The sequence below is a fragment of the Myotis lucifugus genome, unplaced genomic scaffold, assembly GCF_000147115.1.
Source record: "Myotis lucifugus unplaced genomic scaffold, Myoluc2.0 scaffold_103, whole genome shotgun sequence".
NCBI classification, from domain to species: Eukaryota; Metazoa; Chordata; class Mammalia; order Chiroptera; family Vespertilionidae; genus Myotis; species Myotis lucifugus.
In genome coordinates, this window is record NW_005871151.1 from 2,398,190 (window position 1) to 2,425,593 (window position 27,404).

General features: G+C 44.3%; 1 protein-coding gene across 2 annotated transcripts in view; it reads right to left on the reverse strand.

The window, feature by feature from the left end:
- Positions 1-16,426, reverse strand: part of PWP1 (PWP1 homolog, endonuclein) — an 18,785-nt gene extending 2,359 nt beyond the window's left edge. The window contains exons 1-11 of one of the 2 annotated variants that reach the window (XM_006092721.3): positions 16,234-16,426; positions 13,293-13,351; positions 12,985-13,169; positions 11,118-11,203; positions 10,923-11,019; positions 7,719-7,829; positions 6,398-6,528; positions 5,768-5,829; positions 3,971-4,067; positions 3,113-3,174; positions 1,840-1,951 (exon numbers count right to left, since the gene is read on the reverse strand). In XM_006092721.3, the coding sequence (XP_006092783.1) occupies positions 1,840-1,951; positions 3,113-3,174; positions 3,971-4,067; positions 5,768-5,829; positions 6,398-6,528; positions 7,719-7,829; positions 10,923-11,019; positions 11,118-11,203; positions 12,985-13,169; positions 13,293-13,351; positions 16,234-16,305 (1,074 nt within the window). In that variant the 5' untranslated portion in view covers positions 16,306-16,426. Of the gene's footprint in view, positions 1-1,839; positions 1,952-3,112; positions 3,175-3,970; positions 4,068-5,767; positions 5,830-6,397; positions 6,529-7,718; positions 7,830-10,922; positions 11,020-11,117; positions 11,204-12,984; positions 13,170-13,282; positions 13,352-16,233 lie in introns of those variants that run through there. The other variant, XM_023757238.1, reaches the window with a different exon arrangement.
- Positions 16,427-27,404: the final 10,978 nt, after the last annotated feature.

Consider the following 27,404-nt stretch of genomic DNA (forward strand, 5'->3'; position numbering starts at 1 on the left):
ATGGGACACGAAGTTTCAATCGCACTGTACATGCGCCCCCGCCCGTGGTATTTTGTGGAAGAGCCACACTCAAGGGGCCAAAGAGCCGCATGTGGTTCGCCAGCCGCGGTTTGCCGACTAGGATTACAAATGTGAAAGCACAGAGGTGTAGTCACATTCATGAGAACAGGGGACACGCCCTTGGAGTGTAGAATTAAAAGACCAGTGTGTTGGGGGTGGGGAAGGAGGTGGAAGAGGGCACAGAGGGGATAAATGGTGATGGAAAATGATAAAGACCAGTGTGTTGAGGACAGAGGCATGGAAAGTACTTAAAGTACAGGGTGGGGAGGAGCTCATAGAAGAATCAAGAGGGAGGAGGGAATAACAAAGAATGTCAGGGAAGCCAAGGAAATAGGGCTCTGAAGAAAGGCAAGATGAATGCTGTCAATATTTTAGTGGGGAGAGTCAATCATATAAGGACTGAAAGGCAGATTACAGCCCTTGCTGGTTTGGGTCAGTGGATAGAGCATTGGCCCACAGACTGAAGGGTCTCAGGTTCGATTCTGGTCAAGGGCACGTGCCCGGGTTGTGTGCTCGATCCCCAGTGGGGGATGTGCAAGAGGCAGCCAGTCAATGATTCTGTCATCATTGATGTTTCTCTCTCTCTTCCTTTCTCTCTGAAATCAATAAAAATGTATATTAAAAAAAAAAAAAGGCAGATTACAGTGGGTTGTTACACTTTCATGTTAGGGAGAAGAAACAAAGGAATTAAGAAACAGACCTAGTCAAGGATGGGAGAGAGACTTGAGCCAAGACCAACAGCCAGTAGAGGAAAAAGAGAAAGGATAATTGATGTAGTCTTAAAGACTGGGCTGTGGATGGGGATAAAAACAAGGGAAGGAGGTCTCATCTTTTGAGACTAAACCATGTTATTTTGATCACTTCCCATTTCCTTAAATGTGATTTGAGGACCGATGACCATTTGCTAGCAAATAACCTAAGGAATGCGTGTGCTTGACTGTTGACAGCTAACATACAACTCAAATACAACTGGGGCCGTAGCCGGTTTTGCTCAGTGGATAGAGCCTCAGCCTGCGGACTGAAAGGTCCCAGGTTCGATTCCGGTCAGGGGCATGTACCTTGGTTGCGGGCACATCCCCAGTAGGGGGTGTGCAGGAGGCAGCTGATCGATGTTGCTCTCTCATCGATGTTTCTAACTCTCTATCCCTCTCCCTTCCTCTCTGTAAAAAATCAAAATATATTCAAATACAACTGGGACTTCACTCCTGATCCAGCTTAGGGTAGCTCAGCTGGGAGCTCTATTATTATTAAAATGTCCACATATTTTAAGAACACTGTTTTATAAAGAACTCTTTCCCTCACAAAGCCCTACATATTTCCTTTAGGAAAATTAGGAAATATATGGGTGTAGAATTCTTTAATTACTCTTCCCTTCTGGATGAAAGCTGGGATTTCATCTTTCCATGGATTGAAATGTAAATGGAATCTTTGGATGCTACATAGAAAACTGTCATCCTACAGACACTGAGGGTATTTACAGAAACATCTTATAATTTTTCCTATCTGGGAGACAGTGCTATAGTCATTAAAAGAATATTAACCATGTCAAGGATTTAAAAAAACACAATAAAATGATCAAATTAAAACTTGGCACACTTTGGAATGATTGGAAATTAGCAAAATTATTTACATTTACTATTTTTTTGTGTGGCTGGTGCATTATTCTCTTTCCAAGTCATATTAATACAGAAAAGCTTTTCAGAGAGTCTCTCTATACTAGAATTACAGAAAATAAGTATAGTAACCAGGATAAGCAAAACAGTAAATGCATAATCTTACCAAGAAATGACAAGGTGAAAAATGATTCCAAGTCACTCTCTCAATCTGCCCGCTGAATCGCCACATTCGATGGCTGTCATCTGGACTTCGGCAATCATACAAAGCCACTGACCTGCACACATAAAGGCAAAGGTAGGGTTTTCAGAGTTCCAGTTCTCCTATACGTTTTAAGTTTATTTTTAATGACATGGTAATTAAACACTGTGAAGTCAGGATCCAATTATTTAAAGCCTGCTTTGAGGTTCCAAAATAAAGTAGAAAAAATGAGTTGATGGTCATTGATTGGTGGACTCCTTCTCCAGGTCAAATCCTCCACGTACAAGATGAGTTATCGGTATTTCTGAAAGACCAGGACAGTTTCTAACTTTCCCTTCCCCAGTCGTGCTCAGAGCCAGATCACCCCTGTTCTAGTCGCACTTACTCTGTTCAAGGTTACTTTGTTGGGGGAACCTATGGATACTTTTCTAATTTTGCATGAATCCCAGCTAATAAATGTAAACATAACACTCTTCAAAAGGACATGGAATGAAAATAAAGACTGAGTTTCTGTTTCTACGAGCTATCCTTCCCATCTCCAGACCCAATCTGTGAGAAGCAGCACACATAGGACTGGGAGCTCCCCTGTAGTAATTAGTGGGCCCAATTCCACACCTCTCCCTACAGCCATGCCCTCTGTCAGTGACGTGGGAATTCTTCCCATAAAGGCAGAGCTCACTTCTCACTCCATGTGATCTGTTTTGGCCAAGAGACTAAGACATAAGTGTACTAGTTGTGAGCCTAGGTCTCAAAAGGCCTTGACATCTCTGCTTGAGCTTTTGACCTCACCATAACCTAGCCTGCTGGTCTCAGGAGATGAAACCCGGGGCGGGGGGGGGGGGGCCGCGGGGGTGGGGGGAGCCAAGTCTCCATGGCCCAGAAAAGCTACGACTGAATACAGAATAGATTAGCTCAGTCTTGCAGAGGCATAGGAAATAAATGGTTATTATTTCAAGTCACTGAATTTTGGGATAGCTGGTTTCATAGCAATGGCTAACTCCTAAACCCTCTAAAAATCAAAGTAGTTGCTACTTAGGAACTATATCATCATGACACACCACATTCCCTTGCAGATTGAAATGACTAAAATTGAAAAGGACAAAGAAGTATTACTAATAATTTAAACACATAGGTGCCTCAGCAATGCTTTCTCTCTGAGTATCAGGTGATGCTTTCTGAGTTAGTTCATGGGGATAAGAACAGTAGTGATAACTCCTGAAATGCAGTGCTTTCTTACTTATCATATGATCCAGAAATCAGAGTCTGTGCTTCAAATGGATGAAACTGCAGAGTCTGGACCTAAAAGGAAAAAAAACATAAATGAATAAATCTGCTTGTTTGGTTTTGGTAAAGCTGCCTAATACTTGGTGAGAATCAGTTTGGCAGTGTTTTTTTTTTTAATAAATTTCCCCTGAAATTTAGCCCTATTTAAAGGAACATAAATGTACTGCAAGATCAAAAGGACAAAACATATTTCCAAATAAAGGTTGACACTTAAGACACAATACAGCATTCCCCAACTTGCGTTTGGCTTACAGTGGTTCTCAACCTTCTGGCCCTTTAAATACAGTTCCTCATGTTGTGACCCAACCATAAAATTATTTTCATTGCTACTTCATAACTGTAATGTTGCTACTGTTATGAATTGTAATGTAAATATCTGATATGCAGGATGGTCTTAGGTGACCCCTGTGAAAGGGTCGTTCGACCGCCAAAGGGGTCGCGACCCACAGGTTGAGAGTCGCTGGCTTAATATATATGTCCTTCAAGTGTTAAAACATATTCAGGAGAAAAAGGAGTGTGGTCAAACATCTGGGCAACTCTACATGCTGTAGGGTTCCCCACGGTGTGCATTTTAGGAGTCTCTGCCAACATGTTACAAAGCACGAATGTTCCCAGTCACTTCACCTTTCTGCACCTGTTGTTGCATCTCAGATGGGTAACTATATCACACAGGCCTTTGGGAAGATCCACTGAGATAGCATGTCAAAGCACTCTGATTCACAAAAAGCCACTTATAAATATTTGGGATTATTTGTAGCCAATATTTGTCTCAGATTTTTAAGAATCCCTTTGACCCACTAAATCATCATACCTTGTCTGTGTGCACAGCAAGGCTAGCTGCTGGTTTTCCCAAGGACATATCCCACAGAATCACAGTGTTGTCAGCTGACGCACTTGCCAGCACGTTTCTGAGAAAGGGAGGAAACAAGTCAGGTAATCTTTTAAAGATCAAGAGCATTAAGTGTAAGAATTTCATTTACAATAGCATCAAAGAAGAAAATACTTAGGAATAAATTTAATAAAAAATTCAAGACATACGTATTGAAAACTATAATTCAAAGAAAGGATATCCAAATTAACAGAAAGATATTCCATGTTTATGGACTGGAAGACAATGTTAAAACAGAAATACTGTCTGCCATTTACAGACTGACCTATCCCTTTCAAAATCCCAGCTGACATTTTTGCAGAAAACTGACAAAAGCTGGATTTAAACTTTATTTGGAAATGCTAGGAATCCAAAATAATCTTAAAAAGGAAGAGCAAAGTTGAATAAAATCAGATTCTGATTTCAAAACTGACTGAAAAGCTACATTAATCACAACAATGTGGTGCTGGCATCAGGTTAAAGTAGAATGAAGAGTCCAGAAATAAACCCTAATTTATGGTCAAGGGTGCTAACATTATCCACTGTCCAATGGGGAACAGTATTTTCAACAAAGGGATAGCTGCCCGCCAAAGAATGATGCTAAAGCCCTGGTCCAGTAGCTCAGTTGGCTAGAGCATCCTGATATGTCAATGTTGCAGGTTTGATACCCAGTCAAGTCATATACAAGAAATCAGCCAATGAATTCATAAGCGGAACAACAAATTGATGTTTCTCTCTCTCCCTTTCTCCCTCTAAAATAAATTTTTTAAAAAAATGACGTTAGAGGCTAGCTGGTTTGACTCAGTGGATAGCACGTTGGCCTGCGGACTGAAAGGTCCTAGGTTTGATTCCAGTCAAGGTCACATGCCCAAGTTGTGGGTTCGATCCCCAGTTGGGGGCGTGCGGGAGGCAGCCAATCAATGATTTTCTCTTATCATTAATGTTTCTCTTCCCTCTCTCTTCCTCTCCGAAATCAATAAAAATATATGTATATACTAGAGGCCCTGATCGTGCACTGGTGGGGTACCTCAGCCTGGCCTGCACCCTCTCGCATTCCGGGACCCCATGGTGCACAATTGGGGCCAGGGAGGGACCACAGGAGGGCTCCAGGGTGTGTCCAGCCTGTCTCACCCAGACCCCAGCAGCAAGCTAACCTATCGGTCAGAGCATCTGCCCCCTGGTGGTCAGTGTGCATCATAGCTACTGGTCGAACGGTCGCTTAGGCTTTTATATATATAGATTTAAAAAAATTACATTAGACCCCTATCTCATACTATACACAAAAAGTAATTCATAACAGATCACAGACCTAAATCAATAGCCAAAACTATAAAGCTCTCAAGAAAATAGGTATAAATCTTCGTGACTTTGGGTTAAGCAATGGTTTCTTAGATATCACACCAAAAGTGTAAACACCAAAAGAGAGAAATTGGACATCATGAACATGCAAAACTTTGTGCTGCAAATAACACCATCTAGAGCTGTGGTTCTCAACCTTCTGGCCCTTTAAATACAGTTCCTCGTGTTGTGACCCCAACCATAAAATTATTTTCATTGCTACTTCATAACTGTAATTTTGCTACTGTTATGAATCGTAATGTAAATATCTGATATGCAGGATGGTCTTAGGCGACCCCTGTGAAAGGGTTGTTCGACCGCCAAAGGGGTCTCGACCCATAGGTTGAGAACCGCTGATCTAGAGAGTGAAAAGACAACCCTCAGAATGTTAAGTCTGCTTACCTGATCAGCTTATTCCAAGAAAGGTCCAGGACAGCATCGGTATGCCCCTCTGCGGAGGAACTCTGTAATTATTAATTACTTTTTGTATCAAAGTCTCCCCCAAATAAAACTGATTTGAAAGATTCTTTAAATCTTAAGATTATTGTTCTGATCTTAAGGAAACCTGAAGACTAAGAAAAGGAAGCACCTTGTTTCCCTGTTACTTTATAGGGCCATGATAAAGAATCTTTAGAGGAGAAACTACAGTAGTTCTTAATATACATGATATAATTCTACAAATACCAGCTCCCCTCCACAAAACTTAACAGAGTAAAAGCTACAGGAATACATGGATATTTAGAATTCAACATACTGAAGGCTAAATGGAAATTTTTTAAAGTTCAAAACCAGCATATTAGTGTGAATCATTACTATAAAGGAAATCATGAATAAGGTGTTAACAGGTTTTATGTAGATACCAATTTTTCCTTTGATGAGCTTTTTGAAACTAGAAGCTACTGTAACTTTATAACTACCTGGCCTGTTTCACCAAAAGTGTCTAATTGAAAAAGAGTAGGATCTTGTCCCTCCTCCCCCAGCCCCAGTAAACTTAAGTTCGTCATTAGTATAAATATCTGTTAACTTGCTTACCTTCTTTCCCTTCTTTTTCTTCTTTTTTGACAGCTTACTTCCAAGTGTGAAGACTGGCTCTAAAGAGTCCACTATATCCAGGTCCCACACTTCAATAACGGGGGTCATGTTTCCCACAGCAATATAATTTCCTGCAGGAGGAAATGTAATTATGACTTAAAAATGACTTCCTTCTGGCACCAGAGCCTTGTACGGAGTATGTGATCTGTAGGTATTTGGTTAAGGACAAGTCAAAGACAGGAAAAGAAAACTACTCCTAACAAAATACACAACACTGTAGAGTAATTGAGCAATGGCTGAGAGCAGTTGCTCTAACTTTCATTTGCATACACATCATGTGCATGTAGTAAAATGCAGATTCTATTCAGGAGGTCTTGGGTGGGGCCCCACCCCTGCATTTCTAACCAGCTCCCAGATAATGCCAATGCTGTGCTGCTAGGTTCTTGGGTCAAAAGGGCTCAGTAACAAGGCTCTGTCTCTTGGCTCCAGGTCCTCACTTAGCTAATGAGAATAAAACCCCTTCCAACTTTCATGGAATGTTGTGAGGATAAGGATCTGATCAGATCAGGAATGTGAACAGCTTTGTCAATGAGATGTAAGGTTATGGTATCAGACTTTACCCTGGTTAAGAACAAACAGGACAGGGTAACCAGTAGTGTGAAGCTTTGGCTAAAAAGACTAACATGAGAACCTTAGTCTCTCTTCAATTTGGTCTTATTTGGTTTTCTGAAAAGGGTCTTGTCCCTGAACTCTAGGTGATAACATCAGACACATTATGCCATTTTATACTGTTTTTTTTGTTGTTAATCCTCACTCGAAGATATTTTTCCATTGCTTTTTAGGGAAAGTGAGAAAGAGAGGTAAAGACAGAGAGAAACATTGATGTGAGAGAAACACATCGATTGGTTGCCTCCTGCACGAATTCTGACCAGGTCCGGGCCGGGGAGGAGCTTGCAACCAAAGTATGTGCCCCTGACTGGAATCGAACCCGGGAGCCTTTGGTCCACAGGCCGACACTCTATATACTGAGCCAAACCGGCTAGGGCTATACTGGGTTTTTATGAGACCATCATATAGTTCTGCAGCCCAAAATGCTTTCAGGCCTTGTTCTTCTGCCTATCTGAAGTGTAGAGACATACAGACCCAAAACAATTACATGATTGTGTTTTAAGAATTATATAACTACAACTTCATAAAATAATATTAACTTCATAAAACATCAATTAATTCTGCAAACATTCATACAGAATACCTAACTTAAGTGGCTAGGAAAAACACATAGGACTAGGAACCACTGTGCAATCTTAAGTTTTCTAATTACCAGTAGAATCGTCTGGGCTAGGATCAAAATTCAGCCATTCCACACTCAGAGGGTATGCAGACAGCAGTATATCATGGTGTACATAAAAAGAATCTTCTTCTTGATTATAAACTGCAAAGATTGGAAAAGAGACTTTATTGTATCAGAATAAGAAATCACATCCCACTCAAAAGAACACTCTCTCCCTATTAAACCTGCAGGTGCCACATGCGTAAAAGGAGACATATTGGATGACATTAAAGGAGATGCCCAAGTTGTTACTGCCAGGTAAAATATCCGCATGTCTAATATACTGCCATCACCTGGTGTGCCCCAACTGGGGCCAAGAACACTGACAGAGAATTGACATCTGCCTGAATACACCATCTGCATGCTCATGGCTGCAATGGTCCTATCTTCTGGCTCACCCATTACAGAAAATAATCATTCGTGAGGTCTCCGTAAGGAGCAGTCATGCACTGCGGAACAACGTTTCAGCCATCAATAGACCACATATTTGACAGCAGTCCCCTAAGATTATGATGAAACTGAGAAATTCCTATCGCCTAGTGACATCGTAGCTGTCATGACGTTGCAGTGCAATGTGTTACATGTCTGTGGTCATGCTGGTGTAAACAAATCTGCACTGCGAGTTATATAAAAGTACAACACATGCATTATGTACAATACATAGTGCTTTATAATGATAATAAACAATTATACTACTGGTTTATGTACTTACTATACTTACTACGTCAGCGTGTACTCTCACTGCTTATTAAAAAATCCACAGTATGCTGGTTAATCTGGTAGCAGTCTCATATAGCTCGTGTTGACTATCTTAATTGCATCATTTCCTCCTGTGCTTGACTTAATTTCATATTGTTTTGTTCAGTAGTATGTTGTACATGTTACCTGCAGCCTAGGAGCAATAGGCTATCCCATGTAGCCCAGGTGTGTGGTAGGCTCTAACATTTGGTTTGTGAAGTGAACTCTGTAATGTCTGCACAAGGACAAAACTGCCTAATTATGCATTTCTCAGAACTTATCCCCTCATTAAGCAGAGCATGACTAATTATTACTTTATCTTTTAAAGGTCTATCTGGTTATAAGTTGGGAAGAACAAATAAAAAGCGGGACTGAAGAGAAATAACTCATTTAGAAATCTAAATGCTTGGCAAAATTACTTCATTAATATTGAAAAAAGTTTATGATGACCAATGATGTAAATAAAACTCCTGAGAACACTTTTTGGGAATATGGCAGCTATAAGACTTAACTCCTTCATTAAGAGGAAAAACGCTGTTACACTCAATGACTAAGAAGTCTTTTAAAAAGACTGATAAACTAGAACTTTTTTGTTAGAAGAGTTGTTAATACTGTAACCTAAGATTTTAATTCCTCAGACCTCTGCTTCTGGAACAGATCTGCATCAGCCGATTCCATGTACTGCTCTATCTTATCACTCAGGATGAGAACGCATGTTCAAAACGACTAGCTTGTGGTCCTATGAGAACCTCAGCTTGGTCAATGTATTCAGCCTACATTTTAAATAAAAAGATGACGATGCTTTAAAACGATCTCCTAATTTTAACCATATCAGATCTACATTCAGATAGGCTTAGAATGCAATTTTGCAAATATTCTTGAATAGAGATTGCTGGATAATTTGGGCCTTCACACTAAATCCGAATAAAATATAGAAGGAAGTAGGAATACAACTACTTTACTTTAAGTTCTCAACTCCTCTCTGATACTCACTAAATTAAAAGGAAATACCAATAAGTTCTCACATGAGAATGTATAAAAATCAAGTGATGACAAACTGCAAGTTTTAATTGTTTAAAATTAAAAAGTTCACCAACGTGGTTTTCGCATGAAATACATTAAGAAGTTCGAAGATAATTAGAATAACTTCATGTTGAAATAGCTGCAATTTAAAGCTCTTTTTATTTTATAAACTAGAGGCCCAGTGCACGAATTTGTGCACCAGTGGGGTCCCTCTGCCTGGCCTGCATCCTCTCGCAATCCGGGACCCCTTGGGGGATGTCAGATAGCCAGTTTTGGCCTGATCCCCGCAGGCCCAATCCAGACAGGAGGGAGCGTGATCCTGTGTGTTTAGCATCTGTCCCCTGGTGGTCAGTGTGTGTCATAGCGACTGTTCGACAGCTCATTCAGTCGCTTAGGCTTTTACATATATAGATAGATCGCAATGGGCCATGGGATAAAAATGGCCTATTCAATAGACTTCCTGTACGTAGCCTTAAAGATTGTGAAGAGTTACAGAAATTCAACATAATAAATAGAATGACAGTAACCTGGAAGATGCCAATAAACGTTAAATTTAAAGGTCATAATTTTCAAACTGTGCAACAGTGCTTAGCCTAACAATCTCATTGAAGCTTCAAAATTTAAGATAGATGACTAGAACACAGTGGGGAAGGCGAGTATCTGGGCAGGGATGGACCTGTCTGAGGATGTGTGCAGAGAAACAAAAGGGCAAAGAAACACTCAATTAGTGTTTGTTGATTAGTAAATATCAACATTAGAATTTGTGATTTAAAAATTCAAAAAAAAAAATTCAAATCACTGCCCACTTCAGAGTCACAGGAGACATCTCTGGCTTAGACACAAGCATTCCCTGAACTGGGAATGTGACCAAGATGTTCTGGTTCCTAAAGGGAAATGTAGATTTCTGTATGGGATTTTTATGAAGAAAAAAATGTATCACAAAAGGGGCAATATTTCAAATAACTCTAGGGGAAAAAAAAGCAGGATAAAAACCTGTCTGTTGAGTATACTCTTTGCCATACAAAGAAAAAGCAGCCAGGAAGGAGACCGGAATAAAAAGCCAGGTGAACCAGTTACCTGTGGGTGATGGGATTATATTTCCCCTTGTGTTTCAGTATAGTTTTACATCCAGGTTTTCTCCAATGGGGGGAAAACTAACAAAAATGTTTAAATGAAAGATTAAAAACTCTTGTTAGAACCTTCCAGGAGACTTATTTCCATAAATAAAGTTGGGTACCAAAGTGACATAGATGACACAGCCAGGCAAACAACCAGGAAATCTGTGGACTGTGTAGAATTTAACCACGTAACAAACTTCAATGAGAGAAGACAGGCTCTGACGCCCAACCATTCATAACAGTAAGTATTATGGTTATTATTTTAACATCCCTAAGATAGACTAGGATCATTTGGTAAGGGCAGCATTTCACTCACCATGTACCTCTAAGTTGCACTGGTCCTGTTCAGCTCTGCCACAAACTATGAGATTGTCCCTGGGCTTAATCAAGAAATCGTCACGTTCATATTGCTCCTAAGTGGAGAGAAAAAAGTCACTGACTAGAAGCAGATATTCAGTGAGGTTTTTCAAACCTCAAGGAGCATAATTAGAAAAGCCATGTAAATATTTACCGTATCTTTCAGAGTAACATAAGGATCTTGATCATTACTCCCATAGACTGTAAGACCCAAGAGAGATTCACCAAGAGTTTCAGTATCTGTAAGAATTCATAAACGGAAATGAATACAACAGTCACAAAAGCATTTTTTCTAAGGCATCCTATCTTTAGACTTAGATTCCACTGTCTGTTTCATAACTCTGGATCATCCATAGATGGGAAAGGAAATAGCGGATAATAAAAACAGAAATTTAAAAGCCATTTATATTTGACCTTGGAATGTATATCTGATAGTCTCGGAATTCATAATCTTCCAATAAAAGAATTACATTAAAATGTGAAACTCCCTCAGAAGATAATCTGAATTCTGCTCAGATTCTCTAGCTTGCTCTTTGTAATCATTACTCAACAGTGCTGCAGAGAGGCGGCCTTGAGGCCCTAGAAATGCAATTATCTTAAAACATTGGCATCAACACAGAGTAAGTAAGTTTCCTGGTCAAACAGAATTGAAATATGATGGGTTTCACAAAGTTAAATGGGTTTCTTTATTGCAAGATTTCTCAGAACTTCTGAGATGCTAATTTCCCTTATGAATCAGAAAGAGGGGTTATTATATGCCTTTTTTCACTAACCTTACCTCAAAATGGAACTCTTTTATGGCATATCTGCAAGGGTGACATAGAGTTGATCCCAAGTAACATAAAACTCAAGGAAGATACTCTTAATTGTCAGGGGAAAGTACTTTAAGGAGGGAACACTAATAAGTCTTAAACATCTGATAGGCAACAGACACGGGGATTTCTACTGAATGAGAAAGACGGAGACCGTGACCTGCAGGATGTGGAGAATGTGAGGAGCATTTCTGAATGCAGCTCCTCAGGTTGGATTCTCTTCCTCTCTCTGTATTCCCACTCTGTCCTCGCAGGATAGTAACAACCCAGAGTCCATGGAAAAACTACCCTCTGCACCTACTGAAGTAAACAGGTGGTCCCCGACTTCAGATGGTTTGACTCAATTTTTCAACTTTCTGATGGTGCAAAAGCAATACACACTCACTGGAAACCAGCAAGGCTAAGCTGCAATGTTTGGTTGGAGTATTAAATGCATTTTCAAGTTAAAATATTTTCAACTTATAATGGCTTTATCAGGACATAGCCCTATGGTAGGTTGAGGAGCAGCATCTGTACTAAAAAGAATGAAGGCTTCAGAGACATATAATAGCACTATTATTCACCAGCTGTGTGACACTGGCAAAGTTATTTCATCTCATAAGCCTCAGTTTTCTCTTCTGTAAAATGGAGTTAATAATTCCTCTTATTGCAGACAAAGAAAAAATGTTACAAGTGATTATACCCACTAGTTGCAATAAAATAAAATATACAATAGCATTTTTTTTAGATCTGAGATTAGTGGGTTAGAGCTTAATTTCTAAACTAATTTAGGAAACATGCTGTCTTCCTAAGTATTGAGCCAGATTATGTGACTGACATAAAAAAACAACAAAATAGAGTGTAGCTCTGAAACACTAGAAGCATGATTGCACGCAGTAATTTTCAACTGGTGTGCCTCGGCACACGGACACACTGCAAGAATTTTTTAAAAACATGCAATATCTGATTATTTAGTGGGGGGCACTGACCTCTTTTCCCTTAGATTGTCAAATAAAGAAATGACAACAGCCAACACAACGCAATAGCCATCTGATGTAAATCAAAATTATACCTATATTTTTGTCAGATCAGCAACAAATGTATTTTTTGGTGTGCTGCAGAATTTTAGTAATTAGTTTACGTGTGCCACAAGATGAAAAAGGTTGAAAATTGTTGACCTAATGCATTGAGTTTGCGATTAAATACCAGTATAAGCGAGTGGATTCTAACCTGGGTCGCCTTCCTCGTCATACCGATCGAGCTCGTACTCCGCCAGCTCATCATCCTCCAGGGCCCTGTCATCCTCTGGGTCGCCATCCTCCAGGGGCTCCCTGGGTCGTGCCTGGGTCCGTGCACTCTGCATGCCATCTTCTGAGGGCTCCCCCGTCACCTCTTCATCACTGCCACCTTCTTCTCTATGGCCGTGAAAAAAGGAATCACTCAATGACACCTTCAATAACAAGACCACCTTGTCATCGTCATTTAAGATTTACATTTCATCTGGACTTTACTACAAACATCAACATGCCTAAACTTACTGTAACTTTTCCTTCGCTTCAGCAATAAGACGTTTTACTTCTTCTTTACTAAGCTCTACCTACAAGAGAGCAAACATTTCATTATGGTATAGTTAAGAAACATGATAAATCTTTGAATTAAAAAGAAATTTGCAAACTAATGTAAAATATAACTTTAAGAGACATCAAGAATCAAACATCAATAGACTCTAAATTAACGTAACTGGAGTTTTCATAGGTTCGTAAAATTAAGATCCCTTCCCACCTGAAGCTGTTTAAAAGCCACATTCAGTCTACTCTGACTCTCTCCAGACTTTCTAAAAAAGACTGACTTGTATAAACTGACTTCTATGGTAGCCCACCTCCCTTTCTTCTTCAGTGGTTCTCAACCTTCCTAATGCCGCGACCCTTTAATACAGTTCCTCATGTTGTGGTGACCCCCAACCATAAAATTATTTTCGTTGCTACTTCATAACTGTAATTTTGCTACTGTTATGAATTGTAATGTAAATATCTGATATGCAGGATATATTTTCAGGGGTCGCGACCCACATGTTGAGAACCGCTGTCTCTGACTCCTTCTTGGCCACTTTGCCCCATTTTCCCTGTGGAGAATCCTAAATAAACCACCTTTGCCTTGGTCCTCTGCTCTTTTCTGTTATCACCCACACATATTCACTCATCATGCTATAAGTTTCTTGCAAAGCTCATTCATTTGCAAAACTAAAACTACCACCTATGAACTGACTACTCTAAACTTTCCCTTCTCTAGCTCTAACTTCAGTTCCACTTTCCCAACTGCCTGTAACACGCTCCACTTGGATATCCTGTTCAAAACAGAAGTCATTCTCTACTTCAGAAGTGCCATTCCGCCAATGCTCCAGTACCTTTTAAAACACCCCATCACTGCTCAACTGTAAGCTTCTCGAAGACAAACACTGACTGGTCACTGTGCGCTTACACTAAGCACACAGTTCAGTGCTCAGCCCAATGCAGGGATGCTTGATGACAGATGATGAATGAATGAGTCGCCCAGTTTATACCAAAACACCTCTACTAACATGGAAATCCTCCTGAGGGGTGATGCCCCACCGCTGGAAAGCTCCAGAAATGAAAGGTTCTTAAATTTAATGAAATAATACTTATTTTTCTAATTTCTCTTAATGGTCTGAGTTTTCCTTTCTGGTATTTTGTAGAATAAATTCAATCTCTTCTTTCTAGAAACTCTTCAAGTAATGATTCCCAAACCTGCCTGCACATTAGAAACAGGTGAGGATCTTTTAATACATTCAGGCTACCCTCCAGACCAATCAAGTCACAATACTTGGTAGTAGGGCACAGGCATCAGTATTTTCCAAAGCTCCCCAAGGGATTAGAATGTGCAGACATGTTTGGAAATCACTGACTTCAAGTATCTGAAAGGGTTATGTCCCCTTTTAATAACAACTGTTAGTTCCTTCAATAATTCTTTTAAATTTATGGATGAGAGAGAGAGAGAGAGAGAGAGAGAGAGAGAGAGAGAAACATTGATTTGTTGTTGTTCCACTTATTTGTGCATTGATTGGTTGATTCTTGTGTGTATCCTGACTGGGGATCAAACCTGCAATTGCCAGCTAAGCAAACCGGCCAGGGCTCCCTCAATCATTTTTAATGAGATAATTTCCTGTCCCTATTCTATATATTCTACATATATATGCATTGATTGTCTACTGCAGTGATGGCGAACCTTTGACACACGTGTCAGAGGTGACACGCGAACTTATTTCTTGGTTGATTTTTGTTAAATGGTATTTAAATATATAAAATATCAAAAATATAAATCTTTGTTTTACCATGATTGCAAATATCAAAAAAATTTCTATATGTGACACGGCACCAAAGTTAGGGTTTTTCAAAATGCTGACACGCTGAGCTCAAAAGGTTCGCCATCACTGGTCTACTGTAAGCCAAACACCAGAGAAACTGGTGAATAAAACAGTCTGTGCCCTGAGGCATGTACATCCTTTGAGGCTATTACAATCCCTCATGACTGTTAATTTCGCGTCCCAACCATTTACATTTCTATTACTTTTCTGTCATCGTTGGCCCAATTACATTCCAACCAACTCCCGCCCCCCATTTCCTTACCTCCTTTCCTTCATTGCACTCATTCCCATTTACATATTATACACACACACACACACACACACACACACACACACACGTCAGCTCCGTACGAGCAAGGACTTCCCGTCCTGTTCATGCCTATTCCAGGACCCCTTGCAGTGCCTGGCCCGCAGAAAGCACCTGGCAGGTACCCGCTGAATAGCTTCAGTCATCTTCACCCCTCTCACTCCTGCGGGCTTTCCCCTCGGTGCCACGCCTGCCTCCCACCCCCACTGCCCTTCATTTCACTCGAATCTCTGCGAGAAACCCCGCACCTACCTCCCAGCCTCAGGGCTGCAGCCACCCCGCCCCCCAGCCTTTCTACAGCACAGCTTCACCGCGTTTACCCCTCCGAACGCACAGCTTCACCGCGTTTACCCCTCCGAACGCACAGCTTCACCGCGTTTACCCCTCCGAACGCACAGCTTCACCCCGTTTACCCCTCCGACGCGGGCCCAGGAGCGGGAGGCGGAGTTCCACACGTGCGCCCGGTCCCCGTTACCCTGATTGGGGTGTGGCTGAAGCCGCGGTGCTGTCAACGGGGCCTTGGGGAAGGGGCGACTTCCGACCCAGAGGAACCCCCGCCCCTTCCAGCCCGGGAGGCCCAGGTGTGCGCGAATCTGGGGGTAGGGCTTACTTGGGGGGGCGGGAGGGGGGCGGAGACCGTGGGGAGCCGCAGCCCCAGTCACGACCACCAGGCCCAAACCGACCCACCCCGCCCGGTCACACGGCGAGACCAGGGCCGCGCGCCCGGGTCCAGGTTCCCCAGCGACAGAGGAGCCGCAGGGGCAGCTCCCCTCCCTGGAGGCGGCCTCACCTTGTCCGGCGTCTCCTTGGCCACGCCGCAGCGGACCCAGGCCACGCACGTCACCTGGCGGCTGCGGTTCATGGTCCCCAGCTCAGGACACCTCACGGGGAGACGCGGTGCAGCGGGACCGGGACGCTCGGCACCCTCTGGCCCGCGCGCTCCGGGACCAGCTCCGGGAAGCCGCCCCCGAGGAGCGCAGGCGCAGAACTGCTTCCGGCGGCGGTGGCGGCGGCCGCTCTGACGTCATCGGGAGGCGCCGAATGGGAAAGGGGTGGGGCCAGGGCTGGAAGCGGGAGCAGCCGGGCAAGGGCCCCACGTGGGGCAGTTTTGGGGTGACGTGCGTGGGCTTTGCGGCGCTGTCCCGCGTGTGCCTGGGTCTGTGAGCTTCATGGAGGCGAGACATTGGGACTTTAGGAGTCGATGGCACATGCCACCAACATTTATTTTGCCTGTAGTTCCATAAACTTAGAGGTTTGTGGGGGTGTTCTTTTTTTTTTTTAACTTTATCCAAAATGAATTTGTTATTTCAAGGAGGTACTTCTGTCGTTACATTTCATTTCATTCTTGGCTGCTTCTTTTCCACCTTAAAACACTTAGCACCTATTACATAGTAAGTGTGCAGGAGTGCTTTAGCCGCACACGCCAAGTGCTGGTACTGTGCGAGGCACTGTTTCAAGTGCCTTATGTGTGTGTTTTCACTTAAAGTTTTTATTCTACTATTATTATTATTTTTAATCCTCACCCAAGGGCATGCATTGATTTTAGAGAGAGAGGAAGAGAGAGAAAAATATCAATGTGTGAGAGAAACATCGATTGGTTGCTTCCCATACGTGTCCAACTGGATTGAATCCACAGCTCCAACCGGCTGAGCCACATGGGCCAGGGCTAAGGGCCTTATGTTAACTTGGTTACTTCTTCTTTTTTTAATATATATTTTTATTGATTTCAGAGAGGAAGGGAGAGGGAGAGAGAGATAGAAACATCAATGATGAGAGAGAATCATTGATCGACTGCCTCCTGCATGGCTCCTACTGGGGATCAAGCCCGCAATCCCGGCATGTGCCCTAGACCAGAATCGAACCCAGGACCCTTCAATCCACAGGCTGCTGCTCTATCCCCTGAGCCAAACCGACTAGGGCTGTGGTCGGCAAACTGCGGCTTGCTAGCCACATGCGGCTCTTTGACCCCTTGAGTGTGGCTCTTCCTAAGCCTTAGGAGTACCCTAATTAAGTTAATAGCAATGTACCTACCTATATAGTTTAAGTTTAAAAAATTTGGCTCTCAAAAGAAATTTCAATCGTTGTACTGTTGATATTTGGCTCTGTTGACTAATGAGTTTACCGACCACTGGCCTAGGGCAACTTGGTTACTTCTTACCCCCGATGTGAGAAGTCTTATTCCCATTTTAACACCGGGACACATTAATTGCTAATGAGTGTTGTAGCTAGGATCTAAACCAGGTACTGTGACTCCAGCTGCTGGCTATAATCTGTGTCATGCTTCTCAGCTGAAGTCAGAGTCCTCTATTAGAAATGTCAGTGGCTCATGGGCTTTAGAATGGAAAGTCTGAGCATCCCAGAAAGATCTGGGTTTTGATCTCTTTGTCTGTGCAACCCTGTCCAGGTCATTTGCCCTCTCTGAGCTCCAGCTGGCTCTCCTACCTCTGAGACAGGCAAGTAAAAACAGGAGAGTGGTTACTATGGGGAAAGAGTGGTGGCAACAACCACCTGGCAGGACACGGTCTTTCCCAGTTGTATTGTCAGAGGGCTGTCCACCTGTGGGGTCAATGTGTGGACATCTTTGCAACAAATTTGTCTTCACATACAATATTTTACTTGGTTCTCACAACAACACTGATGAAACATGATCAAGAATGATCTCTGCTCTGCCGGCATGACTCAGTGGTTGAGCGTGGATCTAAGAACCAGGAGGTCACCGTTTGATTTCCGAGCGGGGCATATGCCAGGGGTGTGGCTTGATCCCCAATGTGGGGCGTGCAGGAGGCAACCCATCAAGGGTTCTCTCATCATTGATGTTTCTATCTTTCTCTCCCTTTCCCTTCCTCTCTGAAATAAATAATATATATTTTTTTAAAAAGAATTACCTCCCCTTTTAAGATGAGGAAGTTAAAGGTCCCAGTGGTGACTGCCTGAGATCACACACACACAGAAACTGAGAGAACTACAACTAAACACCAACTCTATACTCAGCCTAATGCGCCTGGCACCCTGCCAGCCTGAGGAGCCATCATCTCAGGAGTGAATTGCCAATTCTTTGGTAAAGAAGATTGTTTATTAGGGCCTCTTCCTGTGCTCTGTTTCTCTATACTGATTTTGTGGTTTCTTTGCTTTGGGCCCGTTTAGAAAGGTGGTAGGCAGATTGCATTTTTCAGAAAAGGCTACAATATCTTCACAATGTGATCTTGGTACTTCCCCATCAAAATACAGAGTCTAATTCTGCCCACCCCCTGGCCTTGAATCTAGGTTGGCTTATGACTAATTCGAGCAATAGAGTTTGACCGAAGTGACACTTCCAATGCCAGGTTACAAATGGGTTGCTCCCCTGGCCCCTGTTTTGTTTTCCTTACACACTCATATTTGGAGATCTGAGCTGCTATATAAAAAGTTTGACTACCCTGAGGCCGCTATGCTGTGAGGAAGCCAAGCCATACGGAGGGGTCACATGTGGGTGCTCCAGTAGACAATCGTGGATGTTGAGTCAACCCAGACATGTAAATGGACGTGCCTTCAGATGACTGCAGTGCCCAGACACCAGTTCACACCAGCCTTCGCGTTTTCCTGAGGCCCGGACACCGTGGAGCAGAAATGAACCAATCCCATTGTGCCCTGCCCGAAGATCTGACCCCCACCCAGAATCTGTGAGTTTAGTCAAGTGGTTGTTTCAAACCATTATTATTTTTTTATCCTTCCATAATTTTTATTATGATACACACACACACACACACACACACACACACACACTAGTATAACATAACATTTACCATTTTAATCATGTTTAAGTGTATAGGGCAGTGGCATTAAGTACCAAACCGCTAAGTTTTGAGGTCATTTTTGTAATGCAGTAATAATAAATGGAACAGGCAAGAACGCATGCTATATTTAGAATAGAGCACATTAGCTGAATTATTAGTGGAGGCTGGTTTAGTAACATCTGGCTGGGCTTAGCCAGGTGTGTGGGCCTGGTAGGCGGGAGTGGGCTTGTGTTGAGAATTTGCCTCTGGATCTGTTTCCCCTTGAGCTGCTCTCCTACGAGCCAGCGGCTATTCTACGATGGTGCCCAGTGCAGAGTGGGCACTTGACACAGATTTGTTACCTGGATGAATAAATTAAATAACAGAAGGCGGAACAGGACTCTGGTTATTTAGGACCTGCTAAATTTACCTACTGGGCTTGTAGCTGACATTCTGCCGCTTCAACCCAAGCTGTGAATCCCCTTCAAAAGTGAAAACCCAACTGCAGTTGGCATTCTTAGTTCCTTGTAACGAGAATTGAAAGAGATGGGCTTAAAATCCATTTCTAAGCCTGATTCTTGGGAACACTGATGAGCATATTTGACTCAGAAAAGTCTCTTTGCCAGAGGCCAGAAAAAAATGTACCTGGTAGCATGTTGGCTATTCTTAGAGCTGAAGGTCCCGGAGGATTGGACCCAGGCCCACGCCAGGCTGTTGTTTGATCCTCTAGCTCAGCGCCGTGTGTCATTAGGCTCATAGCATTATTTCTGACTGGCCTTGAGCGCTGGGAAGGAAGCAAAGCCTGTGATACCCCCACCCCTTATTATACTAGGCTCTGTTTCTTTCCCCTCCACCAGTTACCCTATGATATTAGCAGATAAGGAGTTGAAGGGATCACAGCAGCTACCTGTTTCAAGAGCGAGAGACTTGGACCACCGATTTTACAGTGATAAACACAGGTATATCCAAATGAACTTTACGTTTCTAGAACTGAACTTCATTTCCATTTTCATGAGCACAGGGACCATGAGGGTTTTGTTACCACAGTAGATCCAACACCTAGCACGGTGTACAGCACCATAAATGCCAATAAATATGTGTTGTGTAAGTGAATGATATCAGAGTTCTAAACTGAAGTCCAAAAACCGTTAGGCAGTTCGCCCGTGTCAGAGAGTGAAGGGCAAGATCCTGTCTGAGTCCTCGAACAGAATCCTTCCCTGTGGTACAATTTTCAGGTAAAGTCATTCGTTCGTTTCTTTGCCTGTCAGGGCTCTTTTGGATGCAAGTGATGGCTAACCCACCTCCAGTTGCCTTAGGCAAGATATGGGATTAATATGCTTAGCTGACTCTAGACTCCAGTGACATAAATGGCTGTCAGACACAGCTGGATCCAGGAACTTAAGCCACGTCATCAGGATTAGATCTCTCCCTTAGCACTTGCAGCCTAGAATGAAAGCATTTGCCTCCATCCTCACTTCTCTCTGTCTCATCTGTTTCCTTGGTTCGGGATGGTCCCTTGCCTGTTCCGGAGCCAGTCACTGTGGTCAGGAGAAAGGGATGTTTTGTTTGACTTGGTCTGGGCCTCGTGTCAGATCTGGAGCCAGGGAGGGAGACAGTTCTTACATGGAGCACATGAGTGAGAACGGGCTCTACAAGAGAATGGGGGGCTGCTACCGGGAGTGGGCTGGCGAGAACTGTTACAACCTTCATCAGACATTTTCTCTGCCATCTTTGTGCAGAGCTCTGTTTGGGAAAGATCTACAAAGATGAATATGGCACAGTTCTTCCCAGCCAAAGAGTGTGTGCTGCAATGGAGGGTCACAGGTGTGTAGTCAAGGGAAAAAGAAGATGTGCAAACAGATGCGGATGCAGCAACCTGATCGGTGACTCACTCCCCCTGTCCACCTTCCAGTTGCCGGGTGACAGCTGAGGTTTCTGACCATCCAGCTTCCACCAGGAACTACATTTCCCAACCCCCTCCTCCTTGATGCCACCACCATCACCACCTCTTAGGAAAACCCTGTCCCAAGGGTCAAGGCGTAGTCTTCTGTCCCCCCTCACTTCTGGGTAACGCTTCGGTGTTTATCTTACGGTAGAACTTCAGTAAGCTTTCCACCTCAAGTTCTTCCTTGATTTCCTGCTCCAACCTCCCTCCTGATGACCAGCGGTATGGTACTGGGGTCACCATCCCAGACATGAGGCCGGAGCAGTGTGAACAAGGAGGAGACAGGCTGACGGGGAGCCAGGTGGTGCACAGTCTTGCAGGTCATGGAAGGGAGGCTGCCATGTACCAGGGGGTAGATGGCGGACAAGTGATATGACCCAACTTGTGTTTTCCTGTCAGTTGATCTCCTGGGTGTAGAAGGCATGGTGGGGGGTGGGCAGAGTGAATGTGGGGGAAACCAGTTGGAGACTGTTAGTTACATGGCTAATTGAGGGGGAGGATGAGGGGAATTGGACTAGAGGGTGGCTGACTGTGGGACTGAGGGAAGGGGGAAAGTTGCCATCTTCTGGTGGGAGGGTCTGTAAAGGATTTGTGGCCATATTTGATCTGCCACAGATGAGAAGACTGAGGCCCAGGAAAAGGATGTGGCTGATCCATGACCACATATCATATAAGGGTCAAGAAGGAGGCCAGAGCCCGGGTCTTCTGACATCAGTCTTGTGTGGTCCTCCCTGCAGCCACATGCCTCTCTTGGGAAGGAAGGCAGAAACGCGTGCCCAGGGAAGAGTGAGGCTTTCGCCAAAGCCCCAGCTGTGATGAAAGCAGTCTCCTCCCTGCCATCTCAAGCCCCAGCCAGGGGGCAGAACCAGGATCTGGGAAGGGACAGGTACATGGACCCAGTTATTCACCAGAAGCAGAGAAAGGATGGGTGGGGCAAAGGTTTTGAGCACCCCCTTCAGGATGTCAATGGAGAAATGACTTGGCTTTCTTTTAAAGGATCCTAACGATGAGCTCTGGGTTCCTCCAACCAGACTTTGCCAAACATCAGTCACCACATTCACAGGCCGAATTCACACTAATCCCGTGTTTGTCTCCATTAGACCACCTGATCCATCCTAGGGTTCCCAGAGCCCGGAGAACACATGCCAAGTCAATATTTGAGGAAGAAACAGAAGAGTGATGTCAGTAGACGCTTGTTAAGGATGGAGTGAAAAAAAGGGGGAAAGGATGGAGTGAATGAATGATACAGTGGTTGCATGGCTGTGAGATCCATTACAGAAGCAGAGAAGTTTAACTCTAAGTGTGTTCTTAAGTACAGTGTTTATAATTGTATCACCATGCCCAGCCTAGAGGATGTGCTCAGTAAATACAGGGTGGACCAAAAAAATGTATACACCCTTTGAATAATTATAAAGGCAGTGGTTATTAAAATACTAGAGGCCTGGTGCACGACATTCATGCACTGGGAGGTGAGGGGGCTCCCTCAGCCCGGCCTGTGCCCTCTCACAGTCCGGGACCCCTCGGGGGCTGTTCACCTGCTGGCTTAGGCCCACTCCTGCCACTGCCGCTGTGCTCGCCAGCTGTGAGCCTGGCCTCTGGCTGAGCGGCGCTCCGCCTGTGGGAGCGCAGACCACCAGGAGGCAGCTCCTGTGTTGAGTGTCTGCCCCCTGGTGGTCAGTACGCATCATAGTGACCGGTCGTTCCTCTGTTCAGTCATTTTGCATATTAGCCTTTTATTATATAGGATATTTCATGTTTTTAAAAATTGAGCCCTCAGCTGTTAAAGTGTGTATACATTTTTTGGGGGGGACACCCTGTATTTATTGAATGAATGAATGAGTGAATGCCTGAATCTTCTCAATCCTTCCTTTATAAGACAACTCATGTTCTTGTCTAGAAAGGGAACTGATGAATGCAGAGGTGTGGCTCCATCTAGTGAACACTACAGGAACTTGAACATTCCCTCCTTCCCCCATCACTTGCTTTGAACTGTAGCTGCACGAATTGCTTGTTCCCACTTCACCCAGTTTGGCATGGACCACTGAGTATGGCAGCATAGCCTTGCAGGGGAGTAAAACCTACCTGAAACCCTGAAATGGGAAATTTGAGAAGGAAGCTGGTAGGGGATAGAGGGGCCCAATACTGTATGGGAATAACTTAGAGTAGCTGGTGTGCAAAGAACACTGGACCAGGTGCCACAAGTATGCTGTGTGGCCTTGGGCAACCTAGTTGCTCTCTCTGAGCTTGAGTTGTATCATCACACTTCTGTGTATCCTTTGTACTCCAGGCTAATGCTCAGATCCCAACACAGCCTCACTGGACACCTGGGGACCACCGTGCCCATGGTACAGCTGAGGAAACGGGCTTTAGATTAAGTAAGGAGCCCAAGACCTCACAGCTAGTAAGGATCAGGCCAGGGTTTGAATGCCGCTCTGTCTGACCCAGAGCCTAGCACCTGTCCTGCCGACACTGCACTGGACCGCCTCTTCAGATATTCTCTAAAGCCATTCTACGGCCCTGCACCTCTTCTCCAACCTGCCTCTTTCCTTTTGAGAGGCTGTACATCACTAGGTTCTTGGGACTGTGGTGAAATGACATATAGTGAAACCAACTCCACCATAGGCTAATGGATATAATTGATCTGCATTTACTAACTTGTTAGCCTTACTGTCTGCACCTCAGTTTTCCTGTCCATAAAATGGGAATACAAATCCTTATCACGTAGGATGCACAGTGAGGACTGGGGCCATGCATTGAAAGCACTTGGTTCGGTGTCTGCCACAGAGTAAACACTGGATAGACGTTAGATCTCGCCATCATGGCCGAGTCAGAGCGGTGTTGGGTCTTCCCGGTTTTCATATGTGTGCGCATTGCAGCGAGTGGGTCGTATGGCATGGAGCTCTGGGGGTCCTTCATCTGACAACAAGTCATTCTCTAAAACTGGCCCTGCCAACTTCTGCCCGCAAAGATATAAAAGAAGAGCAAAATAAGGGGTGGAGAACACACCGTTGTCCTGTGCACTGAAAATACTTCAGTCCCGTATAACTATCTCTTATCCCCTCACAGATGCACGCTGGTCAGGCACTGGACGAAACGGGACAATCAGCTGACAGCCGCCTAGCAAAATTCCCTGCCTAGGAGCTCAGAGCAGATGAACAAAATGCTGGGGTTCCTGGAGCTCTACGAAGTAACACTGCCAAGAGAGGGTCACGAATCACACTGGAGCCCAGTGGATGACGCCTCATACCCAACAGTGTAGGAGGTTGGGCTGCCCCCGGGGCTGGGTGGCTGAGAGCCTCTGGGGACCTGAGGCTGCGGGTGAGGTGGATTCAGCCCATCAGCGATAAGATTGGTAAGATCGGAGGCAGCCTGGTTCGCCCTTCTTCCTCCCTGCTTGCTGGGCATGGTATTCTGCATCTGGACAGAGCACCCCCTCCCACCATGGCTGCAAGAATGCCTCTCTTTCTTTCACCTGCTGTGTCTGTGCAGAGATGTTCCCATTCTGTAGGTGGGAAGACTGAGGCTGACAGGGGAACTCACTCACCAGGCACTTGTGGCCATGCTGATGCACGACTCCGGGTTTTTCTCCGTGGAGTCTGGTTTGAAAGATGCATAAGAGATGCGATGTTGACATGTACAATTCCACATACCTGGATTTCATTCCACTCTCAGAAACGGCCCTTCCCTAACTCGATTGCTTTACTGAAATACATTTTCCCCCTCTTTATAAAAAGGAATTTCATTTTTCAGTGACTGGATTGCTTCTGGCTACTTTTTCTCTTCCCAGCTGTCAGGTTTTGTAGACCATTTCTCTTCCTTCTGTATTAGATAAGTAAGAATAATGAATTGATGTGCTGCCTCACTAACTTGATGAGGATAAATAGGGTTCCAGGCTTTAATAAAATGCAGCACTGGCAAAAATGAAGGCTTGGCGGCCATTATAAATTCTGCAAAGGATATATCAAGACTGGTCTGTTTTCTGAGGCTAAGTAGATGATTAATATTAGAAGGAGAGAACGAATAATGACAAAATCCCTGAATTATAAGGAACCTTGAAATCCTCCCTTCCTTTATTGCTTGAATCGCCTTCAAGTGGTTGCCTTCCTTGAATGCTGCCTGTGATGGGGAACTCACTACCCCCTGAGACAGCTCATTCTCTCTTTAGAAGGCTCTGCTCTGACTTTTAACATTTCTCCTTAAAAAAATATTTTTATTGATTTTAGAGAGGAAGGGGGAGATGGAAACATCAGTGATGAGAGAGAACCATTGATCGGCTGCCTCCTGTATGCCCCACACTGTGGATCAAGCCCACAACCCGGGCATGTGCCCTGACCGGGAATTGAACTGTGACCTCCTGGTTCATAGGTTGACAGTCAACCACTGAGCCATGCCGGCCGGGCAACATTCCTTATTTATACTTAGGTGAAATCTGACCCCGTCACTGGAACAGGTTTAATCCCTGGGGCTGTACTGAATGAGGCCAATTCCTCTCATCTCCGACACCTTTGCTGCTATTTGAAGGCAGCCGTGATAGCCACCCAAGTCTTCTCTTCTGTGGGCCAAACATCGCCGTCCCCTCAGCTGCTCTTTCACCTGGCTACTTCCTTCTACGAGGCTGCAGTTTCTCTGTGACCTTCACTAAGTGTAGGGGGGCATCTGTCACGTGCATGCCTACTCATCATCTTTCTGTATTTGCAGAAATCCCTTCTGTCCCCACTCCCTCGTTGAGGTAGTGAGAACCGACATTCCCAGTCTCCCCTGCAGCTGGGACCAGTCATGTGACCCAGGCCCTTCATAGCGCAGGCGGAGAAGAAGGCATTGAGCTTTTTGGGGGCAGGGTGAGTTCTGGATGCAAGATGGCAGCCGTAGCAGTCATGGAAATGGAGCTCCTGGGAGCTGTGGAACTGCCATTGCTGATTTCTGCCTTTGTAGTATTTGGTGGCAGCAATGACCTCATCAGGGCTTTCTTTGAATATATCTACTTTCTTCTTAAATTAGCCAGAGTTGCTCTCTGGTAAGAACTCTGACTCATACAGACACAACTCAGCAGGGATCTCTCAGGGCAGACGTAGAACCATCACCTCCTCATCCAGCGACCATGCTTCTATCAATGCAGCCTCTACCTAAACACACTCTTCTAAGCCACCACATCACACAGCCGACTTACATTAAACCAAAACCCTCACATATCAGGGATTCATTCCCTGGCCTAAGGAATTTTTTAGAAAAACAGACTTCACGTACTTTCTTGTTACGTGTTCAACAGAAAACAATGTCTGAACTCCCCCGACAACCCCCATGTATGAGAGGGATGCCTTTGAAGTGCTGAACATGCAGCCATTCCCTTGACAAGGAAAGAAAATAATGAGGGATTGTAGATACAATCCTGCCACTCCTTCTCTGTCCCCATGGCACAAGGCTGACACGTCTCAAGGTCACCCAGGAGCCATTATGGACCAGATGTTTCATGCATTCCTCTTTACTATCAGAGTATTGTGAAGTGAGCATTAAGCAACGGCTGTCTTTGATTGTTCCCCCCTGGGTGTCCCTACCACTCTCAGGGGGCTCTGTGCATGCAGAAAGACACCTCATTAAAGTCTTAAGATAAACAAGAAGGCCCTGCTTTCCTCCTACTGCCAACCCTGAACAATAAGAAGGGGAGAGGACTCAATGCCACAGCAGAGAGGCGGGCCCCTTATTTATATTAGCATCAGTAAACGCCGGTGAAATACATACATGTGATGTAGATCAAAGGGGCCCAGGGAAAAGGGGAGGTAGAATGGGGTTGGGGTGAACAGTCCCTTAGGCGTCATTCAGACGGGTTGAACCCTCCACCCAGAACAATACCATTTCAGATGATTTCCTCAGATGTGTTGCTAAGGGGTCTTCATGGTCTGGGTCAGAAGGAAAAGCTCATAGTCCCTCAGGAGGTTGAGAACCCAGCCAGGCCAGGGGATGGGACAAAAGTCATAGGTTGGTCTGGCAGCAGAAGGGGTTTGAGGTGAATCCGACCTCCATCCTCTACACCTTCGCTTCACAAAGAGTGGTCCCTGGACCAGCAGCAGCAGCCTCACCTGGATGCTTGTGAGAAATGCTGACTTTCGAGCCTGGCCCAGCCCCATGGAACCAGACCTGCCTTAAAAGGAGGTCCCCAGAGCTGTGCCTACAGAGTGAGTTCGAGGAGCACTTCCCTACACCATCAGCGAGACATCTGGAAATCGGTCAACCACAGAAGGACCTTGTTGCAGAAATGAAGGGCCATTT